The 22615-nt window shown below is 38.0% G+C and overlaps 3 protein-coding genes across 4 annotated transcripts in view; 1 reads left to right on the forward strand and 2 right to left on the reverse strand.

Annotated features, from left to right (window-relative positions):
• Positions 1-13511, reverse strand: part of LOC130433944 (uncharacterized) — a 100542-nt gene extending 87031 nt beyond the window's left edge. Inside the window, 11 exon segments of the mRNA XM_056763751.1 lie at positions 1446-1583; positions 1671-1784; positions 2958-3058; positions 3477-3676; positions 3776-3966; positions 4455-4547; positions 4636-4713; positions 4791-4886; positions 5649-5710; positions 8966-9089; positions 13473-13511. Of these exon segments, the coding sequence (XP_056619729.1) occupies positions 1446-1583; positions 1671-1784; positions 2958-3058; positions 3477-3676; positions 3776-3966; positions 4455-4547; positions 4636-4713; positions 4791-4886; positions 5649-5710; positions 8966-9053 (1161 nt within the window). The 5' untranslated portion in view covers positions 9054-9089; positions 13473-13511.
• Positions 13512-16589: 3078 nt separating this feature from the next.
• LOC130434068 (trans-L-3-hydroxyproline dehydratase) lies at positions 16590-19226 on the forward strand. Its single transcript, XM_056763945.1, has 6 exons — positions 16590-16785; positions 16871-17359; positions 17524-17693; positions 17806-17928; positions 18072-18209; positions 18383-19226. Exons 2-6 carry the CDS (start codon positions 16879-16881, stop codon positions 18506-18508), a joined length of 1038 nt encoding a protein of 345 aa, XP_056619923.1. The 5' UTR covers positions 16590-16785; positions 16871-16878; the 3' UTR covers positions 18509-19226.
• A 287-nt stretch (positions 19227-19513) lies between these two features.
• The window catches only part of daam1b (dishevelled associated activator of morphogenesis 1b), a 55185-nt gene continuing 52083 nt past the window's right edge, over positions 19514-22615 (reverse strand). For both annotated transcript variants that reach the window (XM_056763944.1, XM_056763943.1), the window contains 2 exons: positions 22378-22548; positions 19514-22193 (listed from right to left, as the gene is read on the reverse strand). In XM_056763944.1, the coding sequence (XP_056619922.1) occupies positions 21981-22193; positions 22378-22548 (384 nt within the window). In that variant the 3' untranslated portion in view covers positions 19514-21980. The remainder of the gene's footprint in view (positions 22194-22377; positions 22549-22615) is intronic.

Raw genomic sequence — 22615 nt, forward strand, 5'->3', positions numbered from 1 at the left:
ATAAGCCGTTTCATGTATATTCTTGAATCACTTAACTAATCAAGGTTGATGTAGGATATAGAAAGTAATTAGTAATGAGTAACAATACTTTTTGGACAGAGTAATTTGGACAGTAATCTAATTACACTATTGAATATGTAATGAGTAACTAGTAATCAATTACTTTTTCAGAGTAACTTACCCAACACTGCTCGTATATTTCACACAATTTCACACCACATTCATTGTTTCAGTTTAACATAATTCCCACACTTCCTCCCGTTGAATTAAATATATATATATATATATTAGATCGTTTGTTCATTAATTAAAGTCACTGGAAAAGACACCTAGTTGGTACGACAGGGTTACAGAGCATTTCTTGAAAATGAACGTAGGGCAGAATTTAAATATAAATAAATGGACAATTTTTATGATTTAGGACGAAAATGAGCTTCCCCTCTTTGAAAGATCAGCAGCCGCCACTGTCAATGGCCCATAAATATTTCACTGGCACTACCACAAAACTATACATTTTACAAAATAATTTTAAATAGTATGTTTAAGAACAACATCTTTTTAATATTTTTTATTATATTTTTAATATTGTTATTTTGAATTATTAATCGTTTTATTTTATGACTATAAATAAATGATAAATAGTAGAATGTGTATAAAATAAATGCTGTTTATATACATTATGTACACATTTATGTTTATGTGTATATTTTGTAAATTATTTGTTTTCTGGTATATTTAAGTACACGTCTTATACCTGTAAGTGCATTGTCTGGTGCGTGGACAAACACTTCCTGTCTTTTGGGTGTGTGACAAAGATGATTTGATTTTGTAGGAAAAAATGTCAATAGTAATTTGTGTTTTACTTGATTTTAATGTGTTCTTTTTCAAGTGTTATTACACAAAAAAGATACACTGTACATACTCTAAGGATAGGTTATGTTTAGGGCTGGTTGATAGTAATTACGCACAAATTACTGTTATTACTACAGCGAAAAACCTTTTCTAACAAAGACACTGTGACAAAAAGTTACTGTGCTTCTGTAAGAGGTGTATCCTAAATTGTACTTTTAGTTTTACGCCCAAAAATCACAATTCTTTCATCTTTTACTCGACATCAAGTAATTTCAAACCTGTTTGACTTCCTTACTTCTGCAAAAAAAAAGTAGATATTTTGAAGAATGTTGGTAACCAAGCAACACTGTCCCCCATTGACATCCATTGTCTGGAATGGACAATTTCTCAAAATATCTTTTGTGTTGCACAGAAGAAAGAGTCATATAACGGTTTGGTACAACATGAGGCTGAATAAATGATGACAGAATTTTCATTTTGGTGTGAACTATCCCTTTAATATGTGCAGGTATGTATGCATAATTCACATGCTGTACAAAACGAAAGATGTGATGAATGACTCCCAATAAATAAAGTTTGTATCAGTGACCTACCTTCTCCTCCATGGTATCCCAGGTCTTCCTCAGTGCTTGCTGGTCCTCGCTAGGTTTAGCAGAGCGTTTTGTTGCATTGAGCAGTGGGATAACTGGAGATCTTTGCTCATAGTAACTGTTTACAAAGTTCTGGAATGCCTTTAAGTAAATGACACATGCAGGGGCTATCAAAACACATTTTGTGAGAAGGCATGACATATATAATTTACAGTATTTAACATTTACCTGATACTTCTCTGCATATCCTTTCACTTCTGCGGAGGTCCACGCCTCCAGTAACTCCTGATAGGCTCGCTGCAACCAGTGTGTCATCTCTCTGGCTTTCTGATTGGGTGAAGCCTGAGGGCATTGTAGGAGACATTCAACTTAAACAAAATGATTTCTCAAAATACGAAACGTGATGAAACCGAGTCCAGACTTGCAGAAGCTGACTCTAGAATGATGTTTTGACAGAGGGAACGGTAGAGGAATACATAAGCACAGTGTGGTGTTTGTACCTGGTGCAGTGGGGAGGCCAGCACAGCAGGAGTGAAGAATGAGGGCAGGTTGACAGGAGAGAGGCAGGTGGGAAAGAGCAGAGATTGAAGCTGCATCCAGTCAGGGGGGGCGACAGAGAGCAAAAAGACCCATTAAAGGGATACTTCAGGCGAGAAAAAAAACGTCCCCATGTTTTACTCGCCCTCAAGGCATCCTGTCTGAATATGACTTTCTTCTTGAAGGATAATGCAGTCGGAGTTATAATAGTCATTTTTTTTCCAAGCGGTAGAATGGGAGGCAATTTTTTGAAGCTCCAAAAAGTGCCTCCATCCATCAGAACAACCTGAAATGGCTTTATGGTCTTAACAAAGGTCTCCTGAAGCAAATCGATGCGTTTGTTTAAGAGAAATATCCATATTAACAGCGCTATTAACGCTAATGTCTAGCCTCCTTTCTAGTTTCATGTCCTAGTTGTTTGATGGATGGATGCACTTTTTGGAGCTTCAAAAAATGTACCACCTTTCATTCCCATTCTACCGCTTGGAAGTAAAACGATACTTGGTTTTATAACTCTGACTGCATTATTCTTCAAGAAGAAAGTCATATTCAGCGAGGATGCCGTGAGGGCGAGTAAAACATGGGGACATTTTGTTCTTGCCTGAGGTATCCCTATAAAGGAGTAGTTCACCAAAAAAAAAGTGATGTCATTTTTTATTCACCCTCATGACATTCAAAACCTGTATATGGCTCGTTCTTACGCTAACACAAAAGAAAATGTTTTAAGAACCGTCTCAACAGTTTTGTGTTCAGGAGTCAATGGGGTCCGATGTTGTTAGGTTACCATTGTATTTTAAAATATCTTTTTTTATGTTCTGCAATTGAAAGAAATGACATAAAGGTGATCAAATGATGAATGAATTTTCATTTTCGGGTGAACTACCCTTTTAAAATGGCTAGGGAGAGAGGCGAAATGTGCAATTGAAAGACAAGCAAAGGGACAGATCCGACTAGGGATTCGGTACGAGGTGGTCTTACCTCAAACTCATCATCAGCTGAAGGCAGATCATTGGAGTACTGCAGGAACTGAGCAACGTATGTCATTATGGACTTATCATCGGGGTTACTGACATCGATATCTGAGAAGAAAAAGATTTTACAAACTCAACGTACATTAACATTAAAATAACACTGCAATTTCATATGGTGCACTATTAATAATAGCCCTATCATTAATTTTTATTATCTTAATGAGAATTTCTATTACATTTTATGTTACTGTATGGCAAGAAAACCAATTACACACAAATCAGGCTTTTAAGATGTATTTTGTTTGCAAAAGTTACTATTCAACACAAACAGAAAAATATGTTTTTACATTTATGCCTTCAGTAACTGCTTTTATCCAAAATAACTTGCTGTGCATTCTATGTATACTTTTTATCAGTATGTGTGTTTCTTAGGGTTTAAGCCCTTGACCTTTTCATTGCTAACACAATAGTCCTCTACCCAGAGAGAACACTTGTACACCAGACAAGAATAAAGAGCTCTTTTTACCCTCTGGCTCGAGCAGTCTGGGAATTCCCAGCTCTTTCTCAGCAAGGTGAAATGCCTTCTCCAATTTTTCCAGATGGCTGCTGGTTTGGACTTGGGAGAGATCCACCAGATCTGGGCGAAGAGAACACAGAATGGCCAAGAACAGCTCACCACTCCTCCAGCTGGACTTAAAGTCCTTTACACTAGCTGTGCAACCAACTCTGGGAAATGAATGATTTGAAGATATTTCCAGAGTGCAAAATGAGAGAGATAGGCATGGAAACTTAAAGAAAATCATCCACAAATCAAACAATGCTTACTTCTGGCACTGGTCCCGAACCCACAGCAGCAGAGACTTCTTAGCAGTAAGACGGAAGCGGGTGTGGAGCGGTGATGTTCTTCGAGGAATTGGACTACTGACTGGAGATCCAGATGCAGAATCCAGGCTGGACAGAGAGTCCAGAGAGGACGAGCGAGAGCCAAAAGAGAGAGTGCTGGCCAACTCCTCAATCTGTTTTAATGGAAAGAAGTGTGAATATTAAGCTGGCAGTTACTGCTAGAAAGCAAATCAGGAAAATATATCAGGACATTTTCAGAAAGATCTGGAACTCTATCTGGAACAAGAAGGTCACTACTTAATGTATTTACCTAAAATCCAAAGACGTCACGATAATCGCTAGTTGTAGTTGACCTTCAAAATGAAAATTTGTCATTTCAAACATTTATGACTTTCTTCTTTCGCAGAACACAAAAGAAGATATTTTGAAAAATGTTGGTAACAGAAGAGCACAGCCTCCCCATTCACTTCTATTGTATCCCATGCAAGTGAAGGGGGAGCCTGTTAGCGACATTCTTCAAAATATCTTCTTTTGTGTTCTGCGGAGGAAAGTCATAAAGGTTTGAAATGACAAGAGGGCGAGTAAATGATGACAGAATTTTCATTTTGGAGGTCAAATACTCCTTTAAGTCATAATCTTGTACTTTTATTGTTATACTCACATGACAGTGTAGGATGATAGTCCATATCAGGCCCAGAACAATAGAAGGTTTCCCCTCTAATATATCTGGGATATTTATGTTCACCAGTTTAATCTGAGGATGCACAAAGCATCACATTTTACTAGTAAAAAAACACTAAGATTGTCCAAAACATGTGTTGGATTAAAAAAGGACCACTTACTGATTTACTTCTTAAGAAGTTTAAAGCCGTCTCGATGTTTCCTCTCTGCTGAAACAAACCGTGACCCTTTTCCCGTTTCTATACGGGATATAAAAAAATTTTAGACATTAATGCACTTCGGTAAATAAACTTCCCAGAACTTGAAACATGCTCACCATGGGCTGGCCGGTCATCACCTCCAGCAGGTCCAGCAGTCGAGTCCCATCTCGAAGATCCGAGAACAGATCCTGGACGGAGGTCAGACGACTCCTCTGAAACACACATCAGGGTCATCTGAGTCTTACCACCACTGTAGTGTTTAAATGTTTGTTTTTGTGTTTTTTTGGGATGTCCCGAGCTGATCATAAAGATCGGAGCCAATCAATTTTTTTTTTACCTGATCGCCTATATTTTGCCGCTGCCATAATGCAAGTTTGGTAAACGAAAGCATGACTGCAGTGTCTACAGTGTGGAAATGTGCAGCGGAAAAGCCGCTTGAGTCAGCAGTGCGAGCATTCTGCAAGGCGTTAGCAACGGAGCTTTGTTAAAAAATAACATAAAATTTAAAATAATAATACCAAACCCTAAAAAAATTATTTCAAAATGAAACTTAAAATATAAGTTGACCAAAAAAGACAGACAGAAATAGTGCATTAAAGCTTCAAACATATAAAAACACGCAGATCATTAAAGATCTAGACAGGTTATCACTTGCTTCAGGAGATTCAAGATCGCTTGTGCCTGAAAGGTATCCAGGCAGCTCCGGAGGGGTGCACGGCTCATGTTACCGCCCGTTGAAGAGCACCGCTGCCGGGTGAGAACTATAAATAACCAAACTCTGTTCTATATACATATGTCAAAGATAGATAGGGCACAATCAATTTTCGAATGCATGGTTTGATGTATGACTGAAGAATGAACTTAAGTGAGATATTGTGTTGTCAAAAAACAAGTGCTGTTTTTGTAAATAAAAAGGATGTTATTCAGAAACTTTATTAGTAAAAGTGAAAGTTCTGAGATGTTCCTGCACTTACCTTGGAAAGCTGAGCATTGATCCAGTTGGTGAAAGTTCTCTTTTGAATCTGCTCCTGTTCCACTGTTAAATAAAATAATATCATGTATTTTATAAGAGGCATCACAAAATATTGGCAATAACTGTGACAGTATTCTATTCTAATAATGGTACACATATATCAAAAATAATTTATCTCCACTCGTGTTATTAGTGTGATTCATTTGCCAAACAACAACACAGAATAAACTAAATAAAAAATGAAGCTGACTGATAAAGCATTATTTTTTTAAATAAATTGACAACTCTAGATAGTATTACATCATCACTTATAAGATTCTATCTGACATTTTTAAAGCCGCCCTGCAACGATGTGTCATGAATTCTGAATTCTCTACAATGTTAAACGTGCGTCTTCTCATGCTTGTCACTTGTCAAAAATCGATTTTAGGGCGCATTACGTATTATTTCTGTGCTCTATACACTCCCCCAGCCATTGGACAGGTTTCAGAAAGTTTTTTTCGAACAGATAAAACTGTTTGCAACAACTTTTCTTAGTCCCTTATTGGACAATTCTCCCGGATAAGCAAGCGACACCGCCACATGAGAGCAGGAGAAGGAGCATGCGCAGACGACACTTTCACTTGTGTGCAGGAGAGAGAAATAGAGAAATAGAGAAAGAGAAAAAGAGAGAGAGAGAGAGAGAGGTGGATATTTTTCATTTCAAACCTGTTTGACTTCCTCTCTTTCACAGAACACAAAAGAAGATATTTGAAAGAAAGTTTGGGACTATACCATGCCGGCACCCATTCACTTCAATTGTATGGACACGAAACACAAAAGTGAATGTGTGCTGCCGGTCACAAACTTTCTTCAATAATATCTCCTTTTGTGTTCTGCAGAAGAAGAAAAGTCATATAGGTTTGAAATGACAAGAGGGTGAGTAAATGATGACAGAAATTTCCTTTTTGGGTGTACATTTTGATTTTAGAAAACTTTGAAGCTCAAAACCTCCAAACGTCTCAGAGTGCATATAGAACCTTAAAATTCTTGACAATATTACCCCGATTTACAAACACATACTGTATTAACAAACATGCTGTATGTTGAAGAGGTGCTTCAAAAGGTTCTTCAATACCATAGAAGAATCGTTTGGTTCCATAAAGAACCTTTAACATCTGAAGAACATTTCTGTTTCGGGCAATTCAAGCCTTAGGGACGTGACATTCTGCGTATGGACGTGACATAAAAATGCTCAGAGAATGAATTTGTAACGATTATACTGAACCATCTGTTTATATTTGACTGAACCCTAAGTTAAGTCTAAACATAAAAAAATGTCAGTATATGAAAAAAAATATTTCAAAAAAGGGAAATAAACATGCGTTATGGATGTGACAAAAAAGGACGTCGTTTTTGGGAGACAATAAACTTTTTAGGATTTCTGTAAAATAAAATGCACAATCCTGAAGCAATGATACCCAATGAATGGAGAAGGGATGCCTCTTTATAGAACATAAAATAGTTACTTTATATCAATTTTCACGTGTCCGTTTATGAGGAATATATAGCGCTATGGATGTGACAATCCTAAAAATGGCACTTACGTGACTATGAAAAATCATTATAAATTTGAAGAGAGATCTCACATGCGTATTTGAACCACCAAATATTTCAATCGGAGACGTTACCAGAGTAAAAAACGGTAAAAAAAAATTGTGGTAAGATTGACATTTTCACGGAATGTTCTTTATGGCGAAAGATGTTCTTCAGATTATAAAAGAAGAAGAAAGAAAAGATGGTTCTTTAAAGAACCTTTGACTGAATGGTTCTTTGTGAAACAAAAATAGTTCTTCTACTGCATCGCTGTGAACCTCTGTTTTTTAAGGGTGTACAGAAGTGTGTTGGAAAAAGTGAAGCGGCGTAACTAGAACGGATCCGTGCACAAACATGTACAGATCATGCCAGGAGACAATTTTGTGGCTTTTGGTTCATAGCACATAAAACACACATGTCATTCATACACATCTATTTATAACCCTGGAACATTGTATGAATACTGGAAACCTGGATTACTGATCTGAGAGATGCCATGTTCCTTCTTTTCTGCCTTCAATTTTCCCTCATTTAGCATTTTTTCAACCTGCCTGAAATGCCAAATCTGCAGGAACCCAGCCGGCTAAAGCTGAAACTATACTACTAGAGGTAGACTGCATGGGCCTTTCCCACGGGAGATGTTCATTCAGTTTCATGGGATAAGATCAACCAGGCTGACCATATGAGTCTGTATGTAAATATGATATGAATCTGAAGTCTCACCATGCACAAAATACATAAAATGAACAGGACATAGAACAGTTGCATTCATAAAACCAAGCTAAAAAGGTTAACTTGTAATAGTGTGTGGAAATCTTTAACTAGAGGCATCACTGCGCTAGACACAAACATATGATGTCACTTCAGTGAAGGTGCCTTGCTTTAAGACCGCCTGGTCGTCATAGCAAACAAACAGTTGGTAACATGGCAACCATGCAAGCAGAGATTGTCTGAACGGCATCGGACACACCGATGTTTTTTACAGACGCTAATGACATGGAGTGAAATGACCCCCACACAACAGTGAAAGTCAAAGGCAATGAAACAAGAGACGTGACAGCTTGAAATTCACTATCAACGTCAAGGTCATGGGTTCAATTCCTAGAAAGCCGAACTGTTAAAATGTGCACCTTAAATGCACCACTGTGAATAAAGCATATGCCAAGTTAAACACAATTTAAATTCACTCACTATCACTTTAACCTGAGATCACATTGAGATCTGTGTTGTCTTATATTTTTCTGGCTTATATTCCTGCTTTGTTACAGTTGATAGGCTCGAGTTAGTATGTTCATGACCCGGTTTACTCAAGATGAACAGGTTCCAAAAAATGAAGATGAGTTACGTTTTGCTCTTCAGCGAACAACACAGATCTTTTAGCACGCCCTCTCTGAACATGTTTTTGTGGGAAAACTTCATGAGTCAACAGTTTACGGTATCCACCCTAAACTTCAGAAAGAAAAGACAAATAGACGAGTGCTCGTAAAACAAAGAAAAAAGCAAACCGCAAATCTCAGGTGGTGAGAAACACATTCATCAAGAGATTTGTTTGTTTGCCAAATGCCACAGGATATTTTACGACATAACTTCTCATCGCCTTGCCACAGTAGATAACCTGATTATTTCCTTATTTCAAATCAATGCTCCTTATAAATACACAGAATCAGAATTGAGTCTCATCTAACAGGATATAATTGACAATTTAATCAAAAATTTTAGATAATGATTATGATTCACACTGACCTTGCAGGACCATGTGCACATCATCAATGTCCATCATGGAGGTCCTCTCATCCTCGGCCAGAGAAGAGGTTTCTCCTCCCGTTGCCATGACTCCTGCCTTGATGTGCTCACATACTCAATCCCACTGATGTGATGGAGAAATGTTTTATCATTAATACACAGCAATGGATTTATGCATCTTCAATCGCGATTAATCGATTGCAAAATAAATATTATATGTGTGGCGTGTATATGTACTTATAACTACAAAAACGCAGATGTATGTAAAATATTTAAGAAATTTAACTAATACATATATTTATACATTATATAAATTATATTAAAATATAAATGAATATATATTTATGTAAATATATATTAATTTGTGTTTCTTTTTACAAGTAGCTACATTTAACAATACATATTACATAATAACAAACTTGGAATTCATATTGGAATTGATTAATCGCGACTAATCGATTTAAAAACACTTGTTTTATTACTCTCTGAATCCTTAACAATTATGAACAACACTTGACTCAGTATCAATTAAATCATCAATCAGAAAAAACAGGCACATGATACACAATATGACCTGACTTTTATTCAGCATCATCAAAGCAAATACAAAACCCCTAACATGACTGACATATTTCACATTGTGGTCCTCGATTTTACAAAGATCTGCTGATCCAATGCATCTTCATCAACCGACTCTGAAATTTCATAAATAATTCAGACAGTGAAAAGTTACATTGTGATAAAGTCAATGGAGAAAGTCAGCCCTGAGGAGATAAAGCTAATTCAATTCCAAACCCACAACTCAGACTGCCAACCAAAATAAATAAACACACTATAATATTAATGAATTACAAAGGAAGTATTACACTGTTTGCTTTGTATGGCCGGTAAATGACAAGCACAAGCGAAAACACACAAAACCCAACGCAATCTGAGGGCTTAACCGAACATTAACAAAGCTGAAACACTACATTCTTGTGAGGGTATATCCAGGGGTGGCTAATGGGCTTAAATCTCATCCTGCATTAAAAAAAATTCTTCCAAATAAGCTGTTCTGTTCATAAATCAAAACATAAATTCCACCATCAAGAACTACTCTGAATACCTTGTTAAAGTGACAGTACACCCAAACATAAAAAATCCTCATACTCGCTCTTTTGTCCTTTAAACCTGTCTTCTGCAGAACACAAAAGAAGATATATTGAAAAACGTTAACTGGACCCCATTCCCTTGCATTGGTTTTGGGTCCATACAATAGAAGTAAATGGGGTCCGGGGCTGTTCGGTTACCAACAATCTTCAAAATATCTTGTTTTGTGTTCTGCAGAAGAATGAAAGTCATAAAGGTTTGAAATGACAAGGGGGTGAATAAATAATTAAAGAATATTCATTTTTGGGTGAACTATCACTTTAAGCATTGCATAAATGTCTAAACACAAACAGTTAATTACATTTAGTCATTTAGCAGACGCTTTTATCCAAAGCGACTTAAAGGTGGGAAAAACAATGGAAGCAATTGGGTCAAATATTAGGACAACAAAAAGCATAAGAGCAATAAAAACATCTCTCACAATGCCTACAGCAGTGTACAGAGCAAAGTTTAGTTTATCTAAGCATGCTTTTTTATAGAGATATATAAATCAAAAATGATCATTGAGGTGCTGACGGAAGAGATGTGTTTTCAGCAGATTCTTAAAGATGGCGACAGAATCTGCTGATCTTGTAGCAGCAGGCAGATCATTCCACAAATGTGGAACCGATCCAGAGAAGCTTCGTGAAAGCGATTTTTTCCCTTTTTGGGATGGCACCACACGAAGTTGTTCGTTTGCAGAGCGTAAGGATCTGGCAAGTAAATAAGTCTGCATAAGTGAATGAAGATAAGGGGGTGCCAAACCAGTGGTGGTCTTGTATGCCAGGAGCAGAGTCTTGAATTTGATGCGAGCGACTATAGGGAGCCAATTTTACTTCATGAAGAGAGGAGTGAAGTGTGCTCTATTTCGTTCATTAAAGACCACTCTTGCCGCTGCATTCTGGATCATCTGTAGAGGTTTGGTCATGCAAGCAGGAAGTCCAACTAGTAGCGCGCCGCATTTGCAATAGTCCAGTTCTGACAGAACAAGAGCCTGGACTAGGACCTGCGTAGCATGCTTGGATATGAAAGGTCTAATTTTCCTGATATTGTAGAGGATGAATCTACAGGACCGAGTGATGCTGGCAACCTGATCTTCAAGAAAAGTAGTCACCCATTTGCTAGGTGCGCACGCACACACACATGTATGTTTTATTATCTCCGTGGGGACAGCCCATAGGCGTAATGAGTTGTATACTGTAAAAACTGTATATTTTATTCCCTAACCCAACCCCTAAACCTAAAGATCGTAGAAAACTTTTTGCATTTTAAGATTTTCAAAAATGATTGTTTTGAAGAATTCATCAGCTTTTGTGCCCGTGGGGACCTCAATTTTGGTCCCCACAGTGACACGAGTCCCCCTGAGTTGGTGTGCATTCAGGTTTAGGTCCCCACTAACATATAAAAGTCTACTATCTCCGTGGGGACAGTCCATAGGCGCAATGTTTTGTATACTATACAATGAAAACTTGCATTTTAAGATTTAAAAAAAATTGTTCCGTACAATTTAAAAGCTTTTGTGCCTGTGGGCACCTCAATTTTGGTCCCCACGGTGACACGAGTCCCCATGTGTTGGTGTGCATTCAGGTTTAGGTCCCCACCGGGATATAAACATGTCAACACACACACACACCTGTTGTTCCTGGACGAGATTCTAAAACAGTGGGCTGGGTCGCGGCTGCCAATATAGTGACATCAAAGGGGGAAATACAGCTTTGGGAATATGCAGACATTATCACCAGCAGACCATGTACTTTTTTCCACACGTACACACAGATGGACAGGGACAGGAGAGATAGAAAGGTCGAGATAGATGAAGAGACCTGTGTGGAACTTGATGTTAAAAATAGAATAGATGCGCAAAAAGTGTTCAGTCTCAGTCAGCCAATACTTGGTTTACGTGTCACATATGCAATGAAGTGAATTGCATTCATTTGGCCTATTTCTGTTCAAGTGGTGCATAACAAAAATGAAAAATCTGTCATCATTACTCACCCTTTTGTCAATTCAAACCTGAATGACTTTCTTTTCCAGAACACACGATATTTTGAAGAATGTTGGTAAGCGAACAACAGCGGTAACCATTCACTTTTGCTGTATGGACACAAAACCAATGCAAGTGAATGGGTTCCCGCCGTTGTTCGGTTACAAACCATCTTCTTTTGTGTTCTTCTTCTGTGCAGAAGAAAGTCATAAAGCTTCAAAATGACATGATGGTAAGTAAATAATGAAAGAAATATTTAATGGACAAAATTATTATACCACAAATGCAAAAAAGCATTCAATGATCCTGAAAACATCGTTATTCTCTTTGTGCAGAATACAATTTCTAAACAATTTAATAACTTGACTGAAATTTATAGTCAACACATTGCACCTCTAGGTTATGATATTAACTCACAATGACCTACATAACACTGTCATAAGGTCCTCATAAACACAAATCATAATTAGGTGACATATGCGTCCTCGTTCTTACTGTATCAAGTGACAATGCCTGTGGTAGTTGCATGCAAAGAGGGTTATTATTATTGCATGGCCACGGTTTCCAACGTACCGCTATTCTTCCATGCTATTCCATCCACACCTATTGCACTGCTAGTCTTTGCCCCCCAAGCGCATCTGTGATATAACATACGACGACTACACCCCAAAACATTCAAATAATTATTGGAATAACATGACCAGACAAAGCCTTATACTGAAAAGACCTGCTAGGTGCGGTGTGATACATACATGGGTGGGGAAAGGCATTGATAACCACAGTCAAAAGGAATCACATTACTTAAACACAAGGGCAATACTGTTTATCTCATGCTTGTGCAAGAAAGCCGAAAGAAATGGGGTGGATTACTTGATACATCTGCAGGTCCCTGATCTTACAACTGTTTGGTCGCCCTTGCATGTCAATAAATATGCAGTGCTATAGTATAAGTGGAATTGACCCATAAAGAATGTTCTTAACTCTGATTATCTATCATTTACATCATAAAACCATTTACACACAGGTTAAGTTATAGATGTTACAACATTTAAATTAAAAGGCATTACAGATATCATGCAAGTTTAACCAGTGGTGAAAACCTGAATGACATCAGCAGCACAAGGGCAACATGAAAGTGAAGCTGGACAGCCATCCGGGCAATACATTCATGATAGCATTGTAATGTAAAGTAGTGCAAAGTTTAATGTCTTTAATTAAGCAGAATCCAAGCCATTTATATTTCTCTCATATTACACATGCATTGTATACTTTTTCTTATAAATGCGAAATGAAGGCACCGACAACCTCCTAAACTGCGTTCACCTGACATTAACTACGTGAAACAATCCGTGGCTTGCGTTAAATCGTTCAGTTACAAAAGTTGTATAAACTCACATGAATAAACGCTGTCTTAAGTTGTTGACGATTCTTCAATTAGATTCCCAAACAGATTCGCGCAAATGAAAGTTGCATTGAAAGCAAACTGAGTGCAGCGTGGCGGCAATGATTTGTTTGAAGTGACTGAACCCCGCCTTCTAACCTCATGAACACACCGCGTTTAGGGAATCGGTTCCTTCGAATGGATCGTTTCAGCTGAGTCGTGTGAGAAAAGTTACCTGTTTCTGTTTTGTTTTTGTGGACACATATATCACTTATCTACGGCGTGTAGATGTTGGTATTTATGATTCAAACAAATTTATAGTTTAGCTCTCATAGGTCCTTTTTAGTCCAGTTGTGGATAAACTCTGTTGGTTTTTGAGAACCGGTTCGTCACATTGACTCGTTCGCAAAATCGAGTCAAACAGACTTACATATTATGCAAATGACAAATCATCTTCAAATCAGACCTGTTTTGTTTGTTTATTTATGTTTTACAATAATGTCTTATTGTTTAAAAGATTCTGCACACCCACAGCTGTACAAAAGCAGCAAATACTAAATAATGTTTAAATAAAATAATATAATATGTGACCCTGGACGACAAAGCCAGTCTTAAGGGTCCATTTTTCGAAATTGAGATTTTTACATCATCTGAAAGCTGAAGAAATAAGATTTCTATTGAAATATGGTTTTGTTAGGATAGGACACTGTCTGGCAGAACAACAACTGTTTACAAAGCTGGAATCTGAGGGTTCAAAATAATCTAAATATTGAGAAAATCGCCTATGAAGTTGTTTATCTGAGGCACTGTAGACTATCCACTCACAAAAATAATTTTTTATACATATACAGTAGAAAAAAATATAAAATATCTTCATGGAACATGATCTTTATATCCTAATGATTTTTGGCAAAAAGAAGAATCCTAAATTTTTACCTCTACAATGTATTTTTGTCAATTACTAAAAATGTCCCCGTGCTACTTAAGACTGGTTTTGTTGTCCAGGGTCACTTATATTAAAAACAATAATTAAATGTTTCATACTTGCATGGGGTAGAATGTACAGTAATGATCAGTTCTTTAAGGGTGTGTTTACTCAATAAAAGAATGAAGACAAGAAGATGAAACAAGAATAGACCTGTGATTCAAAGCGTGCTTATTGTATTTGGGTCAATGACGTATAATATTTTTTACGTATAATATTTTATGACGTGCAAATTTTATACTTACTGGTCCTAAACCAAGAAAAATAAAGAAAAATAAAGTTTATAATAAAATAAAAAATAAGTTAAAGGTGCTAAGTACCCCACACCGGAAAAAGTTTGAATTAAATAATTCAAAGTCAAATCAATGTATGCGCGTTCGTGTCTGCCATTAGTGCATAATTCATATAATTATACTTTGCTGGACAAACAAGGTGTAAAGTTCAATTGTAATCACATGCATTCCAATATTGAACATTACAATAACGAAGGAAAAATATATTTGCAGACATTCATTGCAGATAAACCATAAAGCAACATTTAAAGAGTTAAATTGAGTAAACGGCCGCATTTACACTGCAGTTAAAAAGAGAGAAAAGAGGCAGAGGTGTCAGTTTAAAGTGCTTCCACAATCTCTGTGTGATGAGTCAGAGCGGTATGAAGATCCATGTGCCACAGAATCAGTTCACCGTCTTTTCAGTTGAAGAGTTCCATGAAGCTCATGTGAGATCAACATGACACCAACAGACAACATCAGACCGAAATCGTGTTGTGTTGGGTTTTTGTCTCAAGATTTAAGGCCCATCTGAACCATCAGCTTGTTCACATACCAAGCCATTGCTGCCATCGTGATTCTCTTCAGAGAATAAGGATCCATGCCACCCAACAACCCGTCCTCCTGACTCTTTGAATGTTACATATTAATAAAAAACCTGTAGTTGTAGTACCTGTAGATATTTGAGTACATGTAACGTGACAAAAGCAAATTATTTTGAATACATTTGTTTAGTTGAGTGTTTGATTTGCTAGAGGTTTAAAAAGGCTTTTGCATAATCCGTAATATATATTTTTTTTAGAATCAGGGCTCAATATTGTTGGATTGTGTTTAGACACAGTAAATATATAAAAATAGATAAAAATGTTGTGGTGTAAATATAGTTTAATTCTGGGAAAATTCTGGCTTATGGTGTATCAGCCACATGGGCCACATAGGCCTAAGGGCTGTCAGTCCTTTACTGAAATCAGCCAAACAAGATTGACATATAAGAGCCACATATGGGCCACATCATTCTTTATTATATGGCACACTGCTGGTGGAATTATGGCACAGCAAAGATCTGGTCGAGTTGTTGCTAAGAAGATGTGGGCCAGATCTGGGTCGGGGAACACTTTCTTTAGTGGGCCACAGGTCAGCAGTTTATTTTGACCAGATCTGCATCAAAGGGAATTTGCAGACTGTGTTGTTAAAGAGGCATGAATCATGTCAAAGCACCATGTCAAAACTTTTTAGACATGTAAAAGCTTTAAAAATCGCGAGCAGGATATGTCTAGAGTGTCTTATGTCGTAGATTAAAACATGAAAGCATTCAGAGCTTTTGTTATAGTCAAAGACATTATTTTATAAATGATTTTCTCACAATAAGAGCATATTCAGAGAGGTCCTTGAGTGAGAAAAATCACACGAATTGCGTCCAAATTTTAAAGGAATGCTTAACCATCGGTTTTGAGGTGTGAATAGATATAGGCCAATTTAAACAGAGTTGGGCAGAGGTCTACAAGAAGAGGTCTTAAATTTGAACAAGGACGTAAAGGACAAAGGTCAGTGTTGACTCCTTCATGTACTCCTTCAATTCAATCACAGTGTTGCTATTTATGGTGAGTGGTAAAACCAGTAGTGGCTTTTGCTATGTTTCACACGTTTCATGCCCTCCCATCACAGAATATTTTTGTAATTAATGTATTGTTTAAATTGGTAAAATAACATATCAATTATAATAACCCATGTTGATGTTTTAAAAACAAGTGTGGGGAAGTCTGGAGAGATTGATGATATTTTTTTATAGACGGATAAACGGGTCCTTTTTATAAGGATAATATTCCGCACTGTAAACAGAAAAGTCCTCCACATCCACGCCACACGGTGGCAGTACTGAAACCCTGGTCGACGGCACAACTTCCCAAGTTAGCAATTTAGGCAAGGGAAACAATCCCCAAAAGTTCCTAAAGTGAGGAAGGGGGTAATTATTCAAACGCATTTAAATAAACAAACATTCGTAAAAATAAATGCATGTCAATGCAAATCTGACTGACTCTTCATAAATCTCAATAGTGCACGCTTGTAACGGTAAGGTGTCTATCACTAAATTAATCTATTTAAACGAACGCCTATTGTGGTTTTCCTCATCTTCTGTTATTTATCTGAACTACAGAGTGATCAATGGACTTCCCACAGCTACCCCCTCACACCGGGTCAGTGTTGTCTGTAGTGGACATGCACACAGGCGGCGAGCCCTTGCGCGTTATCGTCAGCGGGTATCCGGAAGTTAAAGGGGACACTATTCTCGCCAAACGTCGCTATGTTCGAGAGCACCTCGATCACCTCCGCAAAGTGTTAATGTTTGAGCCACGTGGTCACTATGATATGTACGGAGCGCTGTTGGTCAGCAGTGAGTTGCCTGAAGCCGACCTCGGGGTCTTGTTCATGCACAATGAAGGCTACAGCACTATGTGCGGTCACGCTGTCATTGCGCTCGGGCGCTTCGCTGTGGATTATGGCTTGATCAAAGCGCCCACTTCACCAGAGACTCAGATCAACATACACTGTCCCTGCGGTTTAGTCAAAGCTTTCACTCAGTATGCAGATGGCCAAACTGGGGCTGTCAGATTCCACAGTGTACCTGCCTTTGCGTTTGCTACAGGTGGAGTGTGAGATGTGAACCGTAGAGCAACATTGAATCCTTTTGGAATTAGACCTAAAGCTGAAACACAGATTTTTTTGTCGGTTTACATTGAATTCATATTTAACAGTAGATTCATATTGGCTTTATTCTAGTTAAATTCTTTACTATTTGTGTGGTTCTAGATGTCAGTGTCTCTGTACCTGGATATGGGAACATCACTGTGGATATAAGTTATGGCGGAGCTCTTTATGCTTTTGTGAGTGCTGACAAGTTCAGATTGGATGTGAACAAATCCAAAACCAGAGATTTGGTGGATGCTGCAACTGCGGTGACACAAGCTGTGAAATCCCAGGTATTGAGATGTTTAAAACAATCTATTTGATAAAAAACACTTGTTGATTCTCCTGTTTTTATAAAAATGTATTTCATTCATACCTAACATATTTGTCATGTTCCTTTGATAGGTAAAGCTGTCCCACCCAGTGAGTGAAGATTTGGCATTCCTCTATGGTACAATCCTTACTGATGACAAAGATGTTTATTCTGAAGAACCCACTGCCAATGTGTGTGTGTTTGCTGATGCACAGGTACGGACCAACATTGCTTAATTGGTCTGATTTAATTTATTTCTATTCAAACGCGGCATACTCTTTAACAACCATCCCAATATGAGATCAATTATTTGAAACATAATTATTCTCCATTGAGGAGTTGTTATATGGGTTGTCAGGTTGATAGAAGTCCAACCGGGTCAGGCGTTACCGCTCGCGTAGCTCTTCAGTACCATAAAGGCTTGATCGGACTGAACCAGACCAGAAGCTTCCAGAGCGGAGCTACAGGATCAGTATTTACAGGAAAAGCAATAGAGGTACCCGTCGCGGATCTCAGCATGTCAATTTGACAAGATAAAATTAAGCATAGCATGTACATGTGCCACTAGCAGACAAATGAAACTACTTGACTCTACGCATGGAAATGGTGTAAGAGAAAGTATAAAAAAAAAGCTTTATCTTAACAAGTGCAGTTTTGGAATTGTTGCAGAAGACCACATGTGGGGATTACAGGGCTGTGGTAGTGGAGGTCGCAGGTCAAGCTCACTACAGCGGTGTAGCCAGCTTCACCCAAGAGAGCGATGACACCCTCAGTGGAGGTTTTCTGCTGCGCTAAATCAGTTCCAGGTTACAGCGCAGATTTCGGCATGATCGCAGATACAGCGCAGGACCATCATCCCAAGGAGTAAATTCAAGGGTCTACAGTTAAACACTAATTATATAACAATCTAATAATTGCAATAAAAACTTCAGCTATAGTTATGTATAGAAATCTAAATTTCAGCTACATATTGATCGTTTGCAATAAATAGTTTTAAGCAAATCGAAATGCAATATTCTGTGGACTGTGTTATTGTGTCAATAATACATTTTGACTTGATTGATTTTACAATGCAAGCACAATATTTTAATATGTACTATGTGCGTTTTATAAACTTGACCTAAAATGTAACACTTTTATACAGTATTTCACGGGGGTCATATCAAGCTTATTTGGTCTAAATAGAGTCTAAGACCTCTGGTTTCATGAATTATAAATCAAGAAATATGTGGTGTGAATTTGTAAATAATCTACTGATAATTTAAAGGGATAGTTCTCCCAGAAATGGAAATTCTGTTATCATTCACTGTTTTGCTTGCTTTCTTCTGCAGAACACAAAACAAGATATTTTGAAGAACGTTGATAACCAAACAACACTGTACCCCATTGACTTTTATTGTATGTGCACAAAACCGCTGAGATATTTCTCATTATTTCTTTTATGTTCCACAGAAGTCAGTCATGTGACGATTTTAAATAACATGAAAGTGAATAAATGACGACGGAATATTTATTTTTTGGTGAACTGTCCCTTTATCTGAAACATAATAACATAGTTCGTAGCTTTCCTGTGGCTCAGTGGTTACAGGATGTTTAGCAATGCCAAGGTCATGGGTTCGATTCCAGGGGATTGCACATAGTCAGAAACAAGTGTATAATACAATGCAATGCAAGTCAAATCGTCTGCCAAATGCATAAATGTAAATTTAAATGTTAATTTTGCTGTGCTATTGGAATGTGTGAATGACCGCCAGGGGGCATCATCTTACTGTGTTTGGTCCAGAAAATACCTGCATGTACTCTGTGAACACATGCGTTTTAATAAAACATTTCTTCATCATGTTAGTTACATAACCATCAAATAAGGGGTTATTTAAATCAGCGCTTTGTCAACTGAAAATGAAGGCAAAAACAGAAGCAAAAATAACTTAACTCATCCATTTATTCTGTTAAGATTCCTCTCCCAATGGAAGGCTGTGTTTTTCTTAAATTAGAAAAGTCCAATCGAGGTATTTACACTGAAAAAGGAAACTCTGTCACACCTTACAACTAGTTTGCAGATTACAAAAAGCCTGGAGGGACTCAAGACAGAAAGGAAGAACAAGAGGGGAAGTATTGCCTTGATTCAGTTACTTGCAGATCACTTTAAATACGACTATATTTCACGTGAAAAGTCCTCAAACAGACCAGCACTTGACATCAGAAACTGCATAGAATCTGTACAATGACCGTCCACAGTGTTTAAGACAACACGGGGACCCGCGGTGGCCCCTAAAAACCTTAAAAAGTCATTTCCAATTCGCTTGTACAGCATATAACAAACAGTCATCTTCTATAAGGGCTTTTCTGCAATGAGCTACCCGCAGACCTGGTTCTTGACGTCAGTAAAATATGAATGTAAGTAAAATAATGTGTATTTTCAGGACCCTTGTAGCGCAGTCGCATAACAAGTATTCAGTGACATATTTACAAAAGTGTAACATATTTCCACTTGACATTATGTAAGGAACAAATGACGACGGGCCGTTACTGAAAGTTAATGCACACCGCCGTGGCCGTTACACCTCGGGCGTGCATTACTTTCGAATAATTGAACGGAGTCAATTATTCTGCTTATACCACGGGTACCACTCCACAGGACATTGTTCAATGTTTAATTTCAACGTTTATCATGTTATCGTCTCTAAAATGCTGTTGATAGTACTACTTTGTTTAGCGAACGGACTCGGAAGCTTGTGTCTCGTTTCGCAAGACTGCGTCCTTGCGTCCTCCAGAGGTATCCTCCTATGCGCTATAGGAGTATTCAAAGGAGTGGTCCTTCGTAGGACATACTTGCAGAAAAGGAAACCGGAAGTACCGCGTTGCTATGACAACACGTTGCACTCACACACCCGTCAGATTGGTTCAAATGATTTCTACACGATTTAAGAGGTAAAAAGTTGGTCACTTTCTACCCTATACAATGCCAAAAGAGCTCAAGAACTATAAAAAAATGTCTGTTTTTAAACGTTAAAAAATGACAACCTGTTTATATGCCTGCTAAGTTTAAAAATCGTGACACAAATAGTAAACTGTTAACATTTAAACACCACATATTGGATTGAAGGTGCAGTCGATTATTCAAATAACAGACGTTGGCCGACGCAAAGAATTGTGGGTTATCTTTAGGAAGGAAGGATACTGTTCATGTGTCCTCCGAATTCTCGTGAAAGTAGGTCGCGTTAGAAGGGTGCATACGGAGTGTCCTCCCTGCTTTTATAACGAGACCTCCGGAGGACGCAGCCTTCCGAAACGAGACATGCGACAGAAAAGACGGTGATAATAATGATTTATTCCTCGTATTGTTTTAACCATCAGCAGTAAAAGAATCACGCATGGTTTGAAAGAGTAGGTCAAATTATATTCGTTATCAGTTGTAAGCATCATGAAGAGGAAAACGAACCAGGCTATCAGGGTTTATTAATGCATTTTGGTTTTCAATTGAGTTGTTTTATTGATTTGATTTCAGTAAATGTATTTCTGTATAGTTTTTGAAATGCTTTGTTTATTATTGCACACGCTAATAATTAACAGTAAAGTCTGACATACGTCAGATGAAGATCAGGGTGCTGTGTTCGGTAATGGCCTGTAGGCTACACTATAACCTTTCTGTTTAAACTGGGCCAAGTGATGTGGGGCTGTCAGCAGACCTGGAACACATTAATAGTTGTGCATTTACTGAAAGTATTCCCATAGACCAATCAGATTGAAGCATTCAAGCCCCGTGGTATAAGCCTTTTTAAAATATCCATTCCGACCTTAATGCATCAAAAGCTAGAAGTGGAAGAGTTCATTGTGACGTTTGGCATGCTGAAGTCAGTGTTGTAATATTGGCGCTTTGTTTCGTTCCAGTAAGGTAAAAGGGGTGGGTAAAATCTTTCATCTTAATATTTGGTTAAAATCCCATTTAACCGGATACAGTCTTGTGATTCCTGGTGGCTCCAGCACCGAGGAAACACGCTCCAGCACTCTTTACAAAGTTTCTCATTAAATTAGGTTCATTTGGCAGCCATGTTCTTAATATATTGGAGTCCTTTCTCTCTGCTTCCAAACAGGTCCTCCATCAGTGACTTGAAGCTCATGATAAAATGACTGTCTTTGGGTAAACACGCTTTCTCTGGCCAGTACTGTGTTTGATGTGAGGATTTCCCCAGACATTCATCATGATGGTTGGTTGTAATGAAGTGGATCCTGATAATCTCTCTCTGTACTTAAACTCAGCGGCTGTTCAGAAGTTAAGCTTGGTTATGGGACGCTCCCTGCCGGTGTCTGACGTCGAGCTGTTGATGCGCTTGCGGTTGCGTTTCATCTTTGACAGGTCTTTATCGAAAACCTCTGCGGAACGCAAAGCAGACACCAGGTCGTCAAACTCGCCCCCGTCGTCCTCTCCATTCTCTTTGGCTTTTCGGGCCTTTCTCTCCTTTTCTCTCTGTTCTTTGAGCTGAAAGACAAGAATGTCAGAATGATGTTGATTTGAAAGCAGATTAATGTAAATACAAAATGTAATAACGTAAATAGTATAATATTTGATTGTTTTTATCACACGGTATATTTATAACATGGAATACAGTGACAGTATTTTTTCTATAGGTTGTATTAGTGTTTTACGCAAAAGATTGGCAGACCTGAGCCTCCATGCGTGCCCTGCGCTCCTCCTCCTCTTTGCGTTTTCGAATGTTCTCGTTCTCCTGACGGGCTTCTGCAAAGGACTGCAAGAACTGGTCGAATATCCCGAAGAACTCATCAGGCTGCATCTTACTCGCATCTTCACCAAAGTGATTGACTGCCTTTAAGAACTAGAGAACACAAAGGTCTGGTGATTTCAAAAGCATGACATGATCTCTCTCTCCTCTCACAGTAATG

This window comes from Triplophysa dalaica, chromosome 13, assembly GCF_015846415.1.
Source record: "Triplophysa dalaica isolate WHDGS20190420 chromosome 13, ASM1584641v1, whole genome shotgun sequence".
Lineage (NCBI taxonomy): Eukaryota > Metazoa > Chordata > Actinopteri > Cypriniformes > Nemacheilidae > Triplophysa > Triplophysa dalaica.

Bases quoted from the DNA above. Each gene is read 5' to 3' on its own strand.
- LOC130434068 (XM_056763945.1), top strand. From the start codon at position 16,879: ATGGACTTCCCACAGCTACCCCCTCACACCGGGTCAGTGTTGTCTGTA. The intron at 17,360-17,523 runs GTGGAGTGTGAG...GTGTGGTTCTAG, and splicing joins TGCCTTTGCGTTTGCTACAG to ATGTCAGTGTCTCTGTACCT. The intron at 17,694-17,805 runs GTATTGAGATGT...TTCCTTTGATAG, and splicing joins CACAAGCTGTGAAATCCCAG to GTAAAGCTGTCCCACCCAGT.